This window comes from Etheostoma spectabile, chromosome 24, assembly GCF_008692095.1.
Source record: "Etheostoma spectabile isolate EspeVRDwgs_2016 chromosome 24, UIUC_Espe_1.0, whole genome shotgun sequence".
Classification (NCBI taxonomy): Eukaryota; Metazoa; Chordata; class Actinopteri; order Perciformes; family Percidae; genus Etheostoma; species Etheostoma spectabile.
In genome coordinates, this window is record NC_045756.1 from 1,838,821 (window position 1) to 1,855,591 (window position 16,771).

Genomic DNA, 16,771 nt, shown 5'->3' on the forward strand with positions numbered 1-16,771 from the left:
TATATTCGACAATTTCTGTAGCCATGAAATCCAGAGAAAAGGGTAGAGCAGAGGTGAGCTATACAGTACACATGTAATAGGCAGAGAGACCTGTAGGTCAAGCATACACATCCATCCATGAAACACACCCCGAGCTTAGGCTGAGACTTACAATGTTTTTTTTGTAGAAAAACATTGACTTTTGGGATTTTGGTGCTCCAGCGGTCTCTGTCAAAGTACACAATTTCCTGCAGAGAGCTCCTTGACTAACACTATAAACTAAAAGTTCTATTTTAGCCCCTGCATCCACTGATGTCATTCTTTTTAAACCCATCATGGACAAACCAGTCTAAATAGCTTGGGTCTCCCTTTGAAGCACTGCTCTGTATGTTGTACAGCTGGTTTTCCCATGTCATCACAAATCGTACAGGTTTTTTTTTTACATTGAAAAATCTTGGTAAAACTGTAAATCACCATTGAATCAAAATAAAACTTTCTTCTTATTCAATTCAATTTATAGTATCAATTCATAACAAGAGTTATCTCAAGACACTTTACAGATAAAGTAGGTCTAGACCAGACTCTATAATTTACAAATTCCCAACAATTCCAGTAATGAAATAAGCATGTGATCCGTTTTAACTCCATCCCTCCACCCCAGAATTGATCAAATCCAAATGATGCCCAACCCTATACAGTAATGACTCAAACTGTAACTCACCGTTGACTACCATTGCGATGTCCACAAAATCGATCTCGCCACGGGCCTCTACGCTGGCCTCGCAGCGGTACACGCCCTCGTCAGCCTTGGTCACCTGTTGGATCTGGAGGTTGTTGTTTGTCAGCACCTGGAACCTGCCTTCACAGCACGGGTGAAGAAGAGGAGGACAGACAGAGAGCCAGGCCAAGACAGAGAGAGAGAGAGAGAGAGAGAGAGAGAGAGAGAGGAAACGACAAAGGAACAGGAAGTGTATGATAGAGAGAGAAGCGAGACGAAAAAGTTAGGAAAACAGCAGGAGAAAATTGCCATCTCCACTAGCTAGACTGTCAATCTTCACTTCAGCACATTTACCTGATAAAGTCCACACAGATAAACACTCACGCAATTACAGTTCCAAATAGTCTGTACTCCCTCCCACTGTGGCCACTGTGAGATTGGCCAGGAGTGATGGGGCATCTATCTCATTCCACTCAAGCAAAGATATTTATAACCATGCATTGTAATTAGAGTGAAATGATTTAAAAAATAAAAAAAACTTTGCCGTGTTTCATCATCACTGTGGCACCGGAGATTTGGATTTCAATTAAAAAATGTGACAGATTCAAGGGGTCACTCTTTCTAATCAGTGTTCAGGCATGCATTTTGTCTAGATGGAGGAGGGGGAAGTGGTGTGGAGAGATGTAAATCAGGGAGAGAGAAGAGGAAATACTGACTCCAAGTCTAAGGGTTAATTCTACTGCAGAAAATAACATTGCGGAAAAATAATCTGTCCTCTATCTCTACCTCGGTAGAGACGCGCTGAGAATTGATGTAGATTGAGTGTAAATACATCCGATTTGTACGAAATAGCTCCTATCAAAACCTTCCGGGCGCCGGTTTGCACTGCATCTCATGGGAAGCGGCATCTTCGAATGTCACCATTGCAGCCGCCCTATAATCCATTTTTTCAACCGCTTGTTAACACGGTTTCTGTCCAAGTTATACGCCTCCTGCAGGGCTGATGGGATTTCTATTTATAGAATTTGATATCCTTGTCTTATTGTGAAGCCACACAAAAGAAGGAAATATAATTTTCTCGAGTATTTTTGGCACATTAGCAAGTCTTTTCAATGAGAGTGAGAATTGGGCACAATGGGACTCCTGAGCCTTTTCCTTCTCAATAATGAAGAGTGTTTGCAGGTTTACGTCCAAAATGTAATCCTTTAGAGATTTCTGCTTACTTGCAACTTTTATAACAATCCTAATCAACTATTGGAATAACCAAGATCAATTAATCAGTTTAATAATGCAAAACTTGATATTTACACTAGTTATTATACCGTAAAAAAGTCACTCTTTAAAGCTCCTAAAGATTGATTTCTAATCATATATTTTTCTTGATAGCACTACATAGTCATACCTGGATAAACAACTTTAAAAAAGAAACCTTAGGTATTATTTTTTTTAGATTCAAATTTAAAATCTTAGCTAATCTACTTCACTACGGATAAAAACATACATCTCTGATGTAAAATAAATAATCCAAACTACTTGGATTTTAGCAGACTATTTGTTATGTTCAGTGAATTCATTAAAAACAACTAATTAGCTGAATAACATAAAAATGTAATTCCCCCCAAAACTCCACCTATCCATTCATTTTCTAAATAATATTTCCCGTCCAGGCCTTTTGGTTTAAAGGTACCATGTGGAGTAAACAAACAAAGGCATTGTATCCATGATGCCCAATAAAGCCGTTGAATGAATTTCCTTCCTCATAAAACATTTACAAAGCCAGAGTTTTGGAAGAATTTGAAAGCTAAGCCAATCTCCTGTCTAAAACACTTCTCATATGTCTTGGGAGGTAAACAGTAAAAATATAAACATTATAACTTTTAACAGTTGACAAACTATCTACTTTTTTTTTCAAAAAAAGTCCAGACGCTTTTGCTCTCATGACATTCACTTATGCCAATACCCAAAACAAAATAATGATGTCAATATCACACACACAGCCATGCCACACAAGCATCTGTGTTGGCTAAAACAGTTCTCCTACATATTTGGAGTCTCCCAGTGCAAAAATAAACAGAATAACATTATAACTCATATAAAGGACAATCTATTTACATTTCTTCAAAAAATGCCCAAACTTCAAAACAGTAATGGTACATGTTGGCTTCTTCTTCACTGCCTGTGCTGGCACACATTTCTTGGCACGTCACCACAACACAAAGCAAAATAGGGACATTTGGACAGTGGCTTTCAGTGTCTAAAGGGACGAAAAAGGCACCTTTCCGTCTGTTTAACGTACCGGGGAGAGCAGCAGCTACACGGGGTTTAGCGTTTAGTTATGTAAGACAGATATTCCGTGCAAGGAGGCTGGTTGTGGTAGTGGATGGGTCAAACACAAGACTTTCACCCAGGAGATCGGGGTTCGTCTCCCACGTGGTACCATTCCTTAAGTTGCTTTCTTTTTAACCATCCGGTTCTTCCCGTGTGCCACGGAAGCGTAAGCCCACCCGCGACCGTTTCCTTAACACAACAGCTTCAAAAGGGGCGCCAATAGTCCCGAACAAGCGCGTTTAGATAAGATGCTAAAGGACACTTTTAGCTTCAATATTAACAACAAAGGCATCTAATCAAGCGTCCGGATTTCACAAGATGGGAGTGAGAATGTGTTGTCACCAGTGTGTGGACATGTAGGTGCGTCCTCTAGCCCAAAACAGGGACTCCTAAATACATTGCTCTAAAAACTCCACAGGGTACCTTTAATTTACTTTGATAGTTGCCCTACTTAAAATAATCAAAAAGCAGCCAATTAATCTAATGAAGTAATAGGGGTTAACAAAATAGGCAAACATTATTAAAACATAACATAAGAGCCGGTGTCAGGGGGTCTTTGTTAATGAGGCTGACTGCAGAGGGGCAAAAACATGCTTTTAGGCCGGGAGGTTTTGTGAAAAAGGGAAAACAATAGCAGAATAACAGCAATCAAAGTCAAGAACATTGTGAAAGATGGTCATGGAAACTTACTGTGGTGCTCTTCAGTGATCTCTTTGTCCTGGTAGTACCACACCACCACGGGCACCGGAGAGCTAATGACATCACAGACCACCTCCGCCGTCTCACCGTGGCGGAACTCCTGCGGTGACTGAACATCCCGAAACGTCAGCCTCTCTGAGAGATCAAACAAGATGCAGATGGAACAGGATTTTTTTCTTCTTCTGTGAGCATTCAGAGCAATTTATTGCAGGTCTGAACATCAAAAGAAAAATAAGAAAAAAATCTGCTGAGCTTTTACGGTCCTGTTAACTATGACTGTTTTCAGACAGGTTCTGGGGTTAGGGGGTGGGAAAAGTTGCTTTAAAATAAAATTCACTTCAATTCTCTGGGTTTCCTCCCGTAAATTGAGTGCTTGCCTTTTCAGTTAGTTTGTTATTATTTTGGTAATGCGGGTAAGTATTGGGATGGCCTCTATTTGAAAGCATACTGACATTGCTGTCCTGAAAAGCCCAAGAACAGTTGTGCAAAAGAAACTGAGAAAGAAAGAACATTTCTCCCCCTGGACAGCATACATTGTTGGTTTCCTAATGGCATTTGTCTTTGTGCCATATCAATATGATTCTTTCCCTTAGCATTAACTATTTCATTTACTGTCTAAGAGTCAGCTGCCATGCCACTTGTGGTGATTTGAGCTAAATGCTAAAATCAGGATGCTAACATGCTTACAGTGGCAATGCTAAAAAGCTGATGTTTAGCAGGATAATATCAGGTTCACCATATTAGTTTAACATGTTAGCTTCTTGTAGTTGAAAATTAGCCCTAAAATTAAAGACAAGGTCAGAATACTAATGTTGGACAAGATAAAATTTTACCTGACGATGGCATTGAATGAAAAATTAAGGGATCATCAAATTACTGCAGTTCACCCGTACAGAGAGCATTTATGTGTGAACCAAATGTCATGAAAAGCCATCCAATAGTTTCTGAGATATTTCAGCCTACACCAAAGCAGTAGTGGTGTGTGATCCTGCAAAAGCCAGGTCACCGCTTTGATGAAACCGGAGCAGTGCATACTGTAGAGAAACTAAAACTAAAGTATTATTACACTGTTATTGATCAATATTACGAACGGTGGTACCGATATTATCAATATTTGGATCGATTTGATCCACCACTACAGAGCGGTGGACAAACCATGCAGGTAGAGTCGCCAAAGACTACGTTATAAAGCACAGCGGTCATGTGATGTAATGCCTCGCAAATCAGGTGTACAGTATTTAGTGTCAGGCACATGAGAAACAATGTGTGCCTTGAAAATGGAAGGATGGTTTCACAAACAAATATCCAATAAAACAAAATCTAAATCTGGATTTGACAGTTTTCCGGGACACAAGCGAGTCTCATGAAACAGCCCTGCACAGCAGACAGAGGGGTGGCCGTTATTAATGCTGCCAATCACAACCATGACAAAACCATCAATGAGCAGAGCTTTTCTGCAGAGCTCTTTGCAGAATTAGACAAGAACACAGGCTGCCTTTGAAGGAACGCATCAATAATAGACTCTACTCTGTGACGGTTTGAAGCTGTGTCCTCCCACTTGACAAACATTTGGTGTTTTGACAAAATGCTTTCATGGGGACACTGTTCTTGGACCAGCAGTTTTCCACAAACACCGCCTGATCCTTCTTCGAACCCAGCTCTCGTTCGGATAGTTGGCTTTGATGTGCTGCGGAGCTGGCACCGCTAGCGCTGCTACCACCTGCTATCATCTACGTGCTGTATTTTGAAGGTGTGAATAAATCAAGGACAGCTCCTCTATCAGTTTCTTCTGTTAGCGAGGCTTCAACATTAGCATTTTGCCGTGTGATTTATGCCAGGCTGCTCCCTAAAATGAGCTTTCTCTCCGCGACTGCACCCTCTGCCTGGGAACGTGCCCGGCATCTCAGTGTCTTCATCAACTGCAAGGATGCCACTGCATGCTTTTGTCATTCACTCTGTTGTTTCTTATCAATTCTCCGTCTTGTATTCTTTTTATTTCCAAAAGCTGTTGCTCTCTCTCACCCCCTCCATCTTTCTCTCAGGTTTCAACACATCTGATGTCACTTCTGTTTGTATCCTTTTCTTTCTCTTTTGTTGTTGCACTGCTCAACAAGAGAATCAGTAAGGGAAACATCCTCTCTGAAGTAACCCTCTACTGCACACTTGACACTGGTGAATTGAGAATATACTCAGTACTCGGGAGTTTCTCTTCCTTCGTTCGCCTACACATCACTGCGGGGATAAGTGAAATGTTGACGAGACAATTTCCCTGGAGCTCTCTCAACTGGGACGCCGTTCTTTTCTGTCTTTACTGGCCAATTAAGCTGGTTGAGGAAAATGGGCTTTGCAGCATTATCGCTTTGTCCATTAATAAACTAAGGGGAATTGAAAGGCGTCGGCTCCGGCATTGTACTGGCTTTCTTTATTATGAGTTTTGTGTCACCTTGAATGTCTCCAAAGGCAGCAAACTGCTTCAGTCAATTAATAGCAATTTTTGTATTTTTCTAACAGTGAACTTTTAGCGGAAACTATTTAAAATTTCATTCAGTGTGGGTCAGTGAGAGTTTTATTATACTGTAGAACAAGACAAAAGCCATGCTTAAAGCTCTCTAAATCTGTATGCTAAAAGTTAAGGGATCACCAAAGTCTTTAGACCTCATCCTCTGGTGACCATGAATGTCTGCATCAAATTTCATCCATCCATCCAGTAGTTGCTGAGATATTTCACTAAAAACCACAAATATTGACCTCAGGGTGGCACCAAGGTCAGTGGGATTCATCTTCCGGGGACCGTGAATGTCTGTCCACAATTTCATGGAAATCCATCTAACGTTGTTGAGATATTTTAGTCAGGACCAAAGTGGTGCACCAACAAAATGACACTGCTTTCCAGAGAGCCAAGTCTCAAGCCAGCAAGCAGCTTTTATTATGTCGGTATGAAAATAGTCTATATCAAAGCCATTTCATTTATTGGATAGTTTTGCCAGATGTCCCTCATTTTTGGCCAGATGTCACTCACCTTCGGCTTTCTTTGTGTTGGCAATCTAAACTCGGGATCATTCGGGAAACATCCTCCGAGCTAGTACCGACAATCAAATTATATTCATGATTTTATTTAACAAAATTCTTATCACACACTAGACGGCCATTTTAATTTCAGAGCTCGCCTTCTGACGTGCACCCGTTCCACTAAAACAAGTTCCTTCCCAAGTCTATTTTGCAGAAGCACTGCTGCTGCATCCGACGCTTAACGCCGCCAAAGACGATTGTGATTTATTTAAAGAAATGCCAATAAACCAGAGCACATTTATCTCCTACCCAGGAATGCTGTGTGGACTAGCGACCCTCCTCCGCAGAGCTGTGGCAGAAGGTCTGGCAATGCGAGACTAGTATGAGTTTAACCAAAATCCAGTAACCTGTTTTGGATCCAAAACTGATCTACCACTCCATGTACTATGATCATAACACACCATCATGGAGATATTGGCAACTACTGAGAGACACATGTCATAATTTTCATTTACAACATGATGTAGCACGTGGGCCCATGCACTGCGGGCCTGAGGAGCCCTCGCCTGGCCCGGCTGTGCACTGGCAGGACCGCTGGCTGGAGCATTAGGCAGGTTTTCATCCACATTCTGCTCATGCAATCTATACCGAGGGCCAGAGTGAGTGACGCCTGGTTGCCATGGAAACAATGGTTTTAGGGAGCTGGTTATGTGGTGAATGAGGCGAGAGCTGATTGGTGGCAGGTGTGATTGAGGTTGGGATGTCTCCCCTAATGGTTTGCCGGGAGGGGATGAAAAAGGCAACCACCCAGCAGGTGAGGATTTCAAGAGTGTGTGCACATATAAATCTATGTGTCTCCTGAAATCCCTGTACCATGACATTTTCTCCAATTAAACTCGGGGGAAAACTCCTGATCAAAGTCCCGGTGTATCTGTGTATTTGGGTTATCCACATTCTCAGAATTCACTTGGGTCTTATGTAACCTTGTGCATGTGCATTTTGGCATGCCTATGAAGGCAAATATGAGAGCGCGTAGATGCAATGTGAGCACAGTAGAATATGATTTGAGAGCTTGTAGAAAGAAATCTGTACTCGTATTTTTTTTCCTCACAGTCACTTTTCCAGTACAACCACAACTCAGTGATTACAACCTCTCAAGTCTGTTGCTGCAATGTGTCTGCGCACATCAACTTACATCTACGGGTTCAATTTTAGTTGTAAAAGCTCTCAAGTCATATTCTACAAGTGCTCACATCACATCTACGAGTACAGATTTGTTCTACAAGCTCTCAAATCATGTTCTACAAGTGCTCACATCGCATATACGCGCTCTCACATTTTGCAGCATATTTACCATTATAGGGCTAACTTGACATGGGCTACCTCGATCTGTCAAAGAGGCAATTGTTGACCACAAGGAACCCAAATATTAACGCTATCACTGTCAGTGAAACTGTGCTCAGTTTGTAAGTGCAACTGCAGTAAAGGATCACTAGAGAGCACAAAAAAGTCAAAGCCCACAAGATTTTACAAGACACCTAATATTAAGTCAAAAAAGTCTAAGATCTTTGGGGTAATTTAGATTTTTCATATTTTATTTATTCAGTGAGCGGTTTACTTGCATGGTCTGTAAATGTTATTACTAAACATGGACCTCTAATAGCTGTGTCAAAAATGCTCTTCCTGCTGTCAGAAGCAATGATGCCAGAGTAAAACCCAATCCTTTGATTCTTTATTTTTACTTGACCTGATATCAAACTGAATATCTTGGATACTTAAATCAGCCTTTGACATACCCACCATGTGTTACTTGTTTTAGTTGTTGCTAAAAGCCCAACATTCCCAGAAGAAAAATATAGGCAGACCCTGATATGGTACTGGTCCTAAAGGTTTTTTTTCGGATTCGTATACTCAGCAAAGCACAGCCATGAACTGGCAGGGATTACATTGGATAACTTGCTCAAGGACACTGTAACAGGACAAATGAGGATGGAACCTGCAATGGGACAGTCACTGTAACCACTGAGCCAACACTGCCTCGTAACATTAAGTTTTTCCCAGGAAATAGTGATGGGTCAGCAAGGCAGGTTAGCCTCAGTGCCATATCCCTCATTATGCCTGGCAGGATCGGAGGCCCATGGCATTAGTAGCTGTCATTACACTTTAATCACAAGAACGAGTGGAACACACACACTCTTACACAAGCTCACACACAAAGTCAGAGGTACACATGGACCTAAAATGCACATAGACACAGATAGAGCTACATCATTTCCCAGCTTCTGGGTGTGGTGAGCCTCAGCATATGAATAGGCTGGCTACCCTTGTGATTAACCACTAATGTGAGAGGTTTATTCTCTTCATGTCTTCAGGTCTAAATCTCCTCGGGAGCCAAACACAGAGCATCTGCAGGGAAATGTGTATGTGAGTGCACATGAACTGTCAATCTTACGGTAGATCTCCAGCACGACCGAGGCCTCCTCGGTGTGACCGCTGGCATCGGTGGCCTGGCAGCGGTAGATACCCGCGTCCTCGATGATGGCGTTGTAAATGATGAGCCTGGATCGTGACGTCTCCGTGTGGAGCGCCATCCGCTTGGAAGGCACGATGCGCTCGCCCTGGGGGTTGTACCACTCCAGCCTCACTGGCTCGCCAATAGCTAGGAGCAAGGTCAGAGAAAGAGAGAGAAAATAAAGTGATATGATGAGTTCATCTAACTGTCTTTTAGTAGGCATCGACGTCAAGTTGTCCTTTTTATCTCCACTCCAGGAAAGAGACATGGTTACTCCCACTCACACCTGGGATCTATTCACAACATTAAAATGCCTGTAGACATTTATCATTTCCCTTGCAATAAGTTGACTTTTGTTGACTTCCAGCAGCGTTATGCATTTTCCAAATTGGTCCAATAAGTGGAACCAGTTACCTTCCAGTCCCAAGATTATTTGTAAAAACACTGAATTGCCCATGACTGATATTAACTTGATATCTCTCTGCATGAAGTGAGTCAGCCTGAAAGACGCACATCCTGCAGTCGTTCTGGAAAGACAACACAGTTTGATAATGGCTGGTTGGTTTTTCTGCTGTGTGTACCCAGCTAATGAGCCTAATGTACCACGTTAAATATTTATTGGAGTCTGGATCAGATAGACAAATCCCTAAGATGACTGGTTATCCCATTGTAAGTAATTAATTCTTGTCTACATGACTAGATATTACTGAGTCAGACTTTTGTTGTGGAAAGATTTCTACAATCTTTGGGATTTTTTACATCCAAAAGACAGTGCTGCCATTGAACATGTTCAGTATTTTCCTGGTGAATTTCACATTACTATAGCATTACTATAGCATTGCTGCTCTGCTGTCTGCTGAACAGCTGAGGACCATCCAACGTTGTTGTTGGAACTTGTTGAGGGAACAGACGGCTTGAAATTATATGATTATATCATAATCTTGGATTTACATATTTTATAAATCTGTAAAGGAGTACGAACATATGTAGGCTGTAAATTCCATTCTCATTTCCAAGATTATGCACGTATAGAAACACAGACACTAAGGACAGAAACAAATGGCAGCCCTGATCAAAAGCTAACTTGAACCTTGATTAAAGTGGCATCCATATGTAGCCTGGGAAACATGAACTGCAGGCTACTGTGAGGAGATGATATGGCCATCTGTAAGCAGCAGGTGCCCTTTGCCTGTAAATTCTGCAAATAAAAGTGTCACAGTGGAGGGTCATTACTTTGCCCATCAATCAGGCAGAGCCTTGAACAAGAGAGGAGATGGACAGAGGCTCGTCCAGCCCGTTAGAGACACGTCGCTGGATTTTAATGAAGAAAAAAAAAGAACCAAGAGCAGAAAATAAAATGAATGAATGTTTCGTGACAAACATGTTGAGTTGGGAACCTGGGAGAAGCCAAAGGCAAGAGATAACCCCAGAGGGAGATAGAGAGAGAGCATCAAGCAGGCCGTATGAATGCTCTCTTTTCCCTTTCTAACTATCAGCAAGATGCCCTTGAGCAAAGCATTTAACCTGCAGCTGGTCGGCAGCCAGCTTTAGAGGGTTGTGATGGTTCATCTCTAGAGCTCCCAGGGGTAACAGTGAGGATGTAGGAAACTAATTTTTCTCTAAACTAATTTGTCCAGCATGTACTGTTATGTAAATTGCTTATAACATTAATAACAATCTCTCAGTTTGATGTACCAGTACATAATCGTAAATGATGATACATTGGTTGATTTCCCCTCTTGATGCCTGCACTTTGCATCACACAAACACTTGCAGGCTCCCACTTACACCCCAGCATGCTGACACTGATCATCATCACAATGTTTCCAACTGCAATGAGCATCACATCCTTGGCATGTGTGTCTGCCGCTCTTTAGTTTCAAGGCCAACAAATCTGATGAGGCAATCAGACGTGAGCATTGCTGAAATCATATCACAGTATAAGTTATTCTCCTCATTGCTCTGCTTTCCTTCACACATGGCCTCCCACTGGAGCCTCGTGATGCATGGGGGTACTTGTGAGGAACAGATAAGTGTCTGGCATCGCTACAGGTGCCTCTTTATACCTGTTAGCATTAGGGCATTATCACCTCTTACCATTTTGCAGTCTGTTGACAGCAGAGACAGCTAAATATGTTAAAAGTTGATGTCGCTAGCGCGGCGATAGGCCATTTGCCTTACAGATGATCTGATAAGACAGGAGTGTGTAGTGTGCTGCCCTGTTTTTCACACTCAGCCCTGCCTCCCTGTGTGTTTGTGTCCTTACAACTGTATAAATAGCTGGTGGAACTTTGTGTCAAACCGCTTGAAATCTGCATTAGCTCTGGCATTATTACGGATTCTGGGCGAGAGAGAACGCTCAATGACTGACTCCTTTTGAAAGTAGAGTAGAAAGACAATGGTGATTTTTTTCAACGTGCTAAATGTCTACACGGCAGTGTGCCGATTGATCGCCGGCTTCCAATAACTGCTGATGAAAACGACAGCTCCACTCTGTTTTCGGCCTGATTTTGAACTGCTCATGGATATAAAACTTTAAAGCTTTGTAGGTATGTTTTAATGTTTATGATCCTCCTTAGCAGTGAGGAAGCAACATAAAGAAACTGAAATATTGAAGCGATCTAAGCCTCCTGCACAAGGCAGATTATTGACTAGACGTGCCCCATGGCACCAGAATTAGCCGAGCGCAAGCTGAAACACTCCCACGTCCCCACGGTGGCTGGCACTGGAGCCATTGGAGTAATTGATTCAGGTCTCCGGGGAAATAGATAGCAGAGCAGAAAACAAGAGCTGAGCAGGGAAGGAATCACACCGGTCAGCATACGTGTGTAGCTTGATGTCAAAATTCTGGGTTACATATTCATCTCCATCTCTCCCTCCATCGCCGTCTGCTCTGTAATGTCTGGCCAACGGATGAATGTGGGTGTACTGGGACAAGCGATGTGACCTGCCCTGCTCTAGTTAGACATATCTGAAGAAAACCACATGGAAACATGATAGCAGTTAGATCGTGTTTGACCAGCGAGGCTGCCTTTCTAGCCTCCTTGGTTTTATTTTGCAGCCAAAACTTGTTCTGGCTCTCTGCCACCGCAATCATAGGGGAGGTTAAACACACACCTAAACGCCAGTGTATCCACCTCCTTATTTGTCACGCCATGAGCTCAGCTTCATTTAACCCTGACAGGAGACCCATTCAATCTGCGGTTTGTTTGTTTCCTGACAAAAGGTCTAATTGAGCATTTTAATAGATGAGTCCTTGAGGATAACTACTTTTATAATAATGTGCTTGTGTGATTGGTGGCAATTCTCTCCAAGTGCTTTAGTTGTTTACCTGGTGATTTACTGACAAAAAGTTTTACTCTAGGTCAGGGTCCTCCAAATTATAGTTAATCTCTGAAAGTTTTCAGAAAAATAAATGAATTCAACATATCAGCAAGTATAAATCTCTACTGCTTACTGGCCTATAGGTAAGGTAGTCACTAAGGCCATCCACAGATACAGTCCATCCTAAGGGTTAATTGTGCCACATGTATGTTTAGTAATAAAACATGATTCATAAAATCATGTATTTTATGTAAAAAAGTATGTATAAAGGCTTTAGGCCACCCTACACGTTATTATGCAACTTCATTATATATAATATATGTAGAAGGGGGTCCCTGATCCATCTCTCTTTCAGTTAATGGGTCCTTGGCCTAAAAACATTAAGAAGCCCCTGCTTTAGGTTTTGAAGGAAATCCAATTCCATTAATGTGCAGTAACGTCTAAATATTTCTATTTACTGTATTTTTTATTCAATAATATACAGACAGTAACACATAAAGTTTGAGTGGAAAAAGCTGAGAAATAAAGCTGCTTCCATTCAGCGAGGTAGGGGTTTGATGAGATGATCTTGAGTGCCAATGGGAGACTTTAGACAGATGTGTGACACACGTGCGTTAATAAAAGGTAAGGGGCTATGTTGGTAGGGGCATATTGTATCAGTTACCATCCAGGAACTTAAGTCTGTGTAATAAATCTGCCGGTTTGACAGCTTGTCACCAAAAAAAAAACTGGTCCTCCAAAATAGTTGAGCAAGTTGTGCACGTGGTGTTTACCTTACCTTTACGTTACCTACATCATCTAATCACAAAATGAGGACCGTCTGTTCTATTTAATGTAATTGTATTGAAGTATTAATGTAGTACTTTATGACCAGGTCTGGATTTGTGTGTGCAGCAGAAAACTGAAACTTATCTGTGCATACAAAAAACAGCGTAAAGTGCATCCATGCAATACAGGTACATTGTTGCAAACAATGCTCCAATCTCTCATTGCAAGCATTTACTATAGAGATGCCTCTAACCTTTCCCACAACAATGATGGAAACAAACAAACCGAGAACAAATTTACTCAGGGTGAAAGGTGACCCAAGCACAAATGCAATGTGTATCTCTCTCTCTCTCTCTTTCTCTCTCGCAGACCACTTAGAGCCGACTATTTTCTAAAGACAATCTTTCCAGCCGTCCGCTCCCACCCTCCCGCTCTGTAGCTTACTTCGCCTGTTTTTTTTCTTTCCGCCTCTCACTCACTGTTTTCCTTTTCTCTTCCTCAATTCAAATCTTGTTGCAAAACATCTCCTAAGAGCACTTTTCTCTCAAGGCGTTAAATAAAAAACCAGCGAGGTGAGGCATAAAACCCAAATTCCGTCCATCACATTTTCTTCAAGAACGTATGAATAGCTGCCACAGTACTCTGAGGATGAAAGATAAAGCTTTTTTATGAATCATAAGAACATTTAAAGACTATTACATTGACAGGTATTAATTCATAATGTTTGTACACTTTTTAGTCATGATGGGAAATTCAGTCTACATTCCAAAATTGGACACATTTGTGACCAATTAAACAACATCCAAAATTAAAGATTAGTTATTATCTAAGAAGATTTTAACAATCAGTGTGGTTTGATCCGGTTTGATTGAAACAGCACCACGACTGTCATTACGCTCACAATCAAGTGTTGTTTAACTCTCGTGTTGTCTTCTCGTCAAAATTGAAAATCAACACTTTTGTTGATGCTTTTTATTGATTTTTTTAAAACTTTTTCTTACGTTTCTGTCCCTTTTTTAAACATGTTATGCTTTTTTTCAATGTTCTTCACTTTTTTTGACGTTTTCTACACTACGTAACACTAACTTATTAACTTTAGTTTTATGTTTTGGGGGGATTTATGGTCAATACATGAGGAAATTATACCTAATGTTTGAGTTAGAAAAGCAGAAATTAGTAATTATTTAGACTAAAATTGATGGATAATCACAGACTGGAATATGTCAACTTTTACTCAATACTATCTCGAAACCATTTGAATTTTTTTTTCAAATGCTATAAAATTGAATAAGACATCCCTAAATTAATGACAGTAGAGATTTGTATTTGCAAAAGAGCGTTGGAATCAGTCATGTTATTTTGGGTAATTAATAAGAACGTTGATATAGGAAAACAGGTCAATTTGAGCCAAGGACAACATAAAGGTTAAATTTGACCTGCACACCGGAGGTGAGGGACATCTTATCCCAACTAAATCCCGCTCACTTTAAATTTTGTCAGATCCCATCAATCACTAAGAAGCTGATTGAGAAAATACGTCTTCTGTGACTTTAAACCAAAACAAAATGCATGGACCTGCAAGTGCACCAACAAATACAGAGTAGTTTTGAATAGTTTAAGAATGCTGAAAGGTCTTCCTGTAGGAATCAAGTCTAAGGATGCTAATTAATTACAATTACAATTAATATAGCACTAATAAAAGGTAATCACATATACCTTTACGTTAGAATTGCTTTCTAAAGGCCCAGAAAACACATTTCCTCAGTCAGCTTCTTATTATGTGTGATGACATGAACAGTTGTTTATTTTTGCCATTTATTTTAAAGGTTTTTGCTTGCAGGTTTCTCTATAGTGCACCCCCCACAGCTTCAGAATAGATGTTCGGCAGCTCCTATGTTTACTTGTGTCTGACTCCTCCATCAGTAAGTCTGATCAAAAAAAACTACATAGTTCCTCTTTATTTTAAGTTTTATTTCAGTCATTTCTGTATTTGTTTTTTGTCTGATCAAGTCACACCCACACACCAGATGAGCTGAGCTTTTGTCCATTAACCTCCTAATAAATAATTCCCAAAGACGTTTTTTCCAAAATTAAACTTTGATCGTTGCATATTTAATGATGACTATTTAAGGGTATAGATGAAAATTACAATTTAAGTGGCTTTAAAGGAAAGTGAAGAGGCCTTTTTGTTAGTTTAGGTATTTTAAAGTAAATAGACTTGGAAGATGACATGGTTGACACACAAAAAGAGGAAATTAATACCTAGACCTACTTTTGACCTGAAACTGATTGTTTGAACAATTTTCAAGAAAGAAATGTTTTGCTCTCTTGGAAGAAATTAGTTGTTCAATCATTTTTTCAGAGCTGCCAACTCTTCCCGGCAAATGTTTGAAACAAGAAAGACCTGTATCGAACAAGTGAAGTGATTTCACCCAGGTTCTTCTTTCAAGAACAACACATTCACCTGTGCGTTCTACCTTTCCTCTCAAACAGCCAAAACCTGTGAATCAACATGAAATGTAGTAGCCTCGCTTGTGTTCCTTGCTTTTCTCCATATTTATGTGGTCCTCAATCAAACAGCGAGACTCACCAACTTAAAGCCAAAAAGTCACTTAAAAAAGCATGTTCTTTGTTTAGTCTCACTTCAGTTTCACTGGGTCTGACTGTTCTGCCCTGCTTTTCAGCCCACTCCAGTTGGCAGAACTGCATGTGAATACGGTAAAAAGAAAATCAGGCTAAGCGCAACTGCCCAAGTTGGAAAAGGGCAAAAGAAAGAATGACACAGACACTTCCTCCCACAGACTTTTGAAGGTGGATGGTGGCTATTTATCTCCCACCTTCAACACTCTTTTGCCTCAAAGCCTTTTTTCATTCTTCAGTTTTGTCGTTTTACCTCTCTCGCAATACGTGTCTACCATTGCCTTTCAACTCCTGCCAGTTTAAGTCCATTCACCTCGATCTATCTACCCTTCCCATTCTGTCTTTTTTCAGTGCACGTTAGACCTCCACACCTCGGTACGGTGCTCCTCGCAGCGTGTCTCTACTCCCTTGGCTGTTACCTCCATGCTGAGTGGGTTGGCAGGAGAGAAGAGGCAGCCAGCAGGAGGCAGGCCGAGGCCTGCCAGAGTGTGTTGCCACCCTACCGAGCCACTGGCACCGGCTCGGTTATGGCTAAGTGTTGATATGCCGTTACAACAGGACAACGAGGAGCAGGGATGAGAGGGGCGGCGGCGTCCCTGTGTGGCTCCAGCCACCGTTGGGTCCAAGAGTCACTCACCCAATGGACAGCATGGATTGGGTTGTGTTCACTGTCACACAAACCACTGACTTGAACAGACTTCACAAGCTGTGATGTAAGGCCCCCTGCTGCATCTCTGGCCGGCACACACACACATGCACACGCACATGCACACACACACACACACACACACACA

At 41.2% G+C, this 16,771-nt stretch overlaps 1 protein-coding gene across 1 annotated transcript in view; it reads right to left on the reverse strand.

The window, feature by feature from the left end:
• The window catches only part of ncam2 (neural cell adhesion molecule 2), a 369,830-nt gene that overhangs the window by 68,058 nt on the left and 285,001 nt on the right, over positions 1 to 16,771 (reverse strand). Inside the window, 3 exon segments of the mRNA XM_032506714.1 lie at positions 701 to 838; positions 3,716 to 3,859; positions 9,186 to 9,392. Of these exon segments, the coding sequence (XP_032362605.1) occupies positions 701 to 838; positions 3,716 to 3,859; positions 9,186 to 9,392 (489 nt within the window).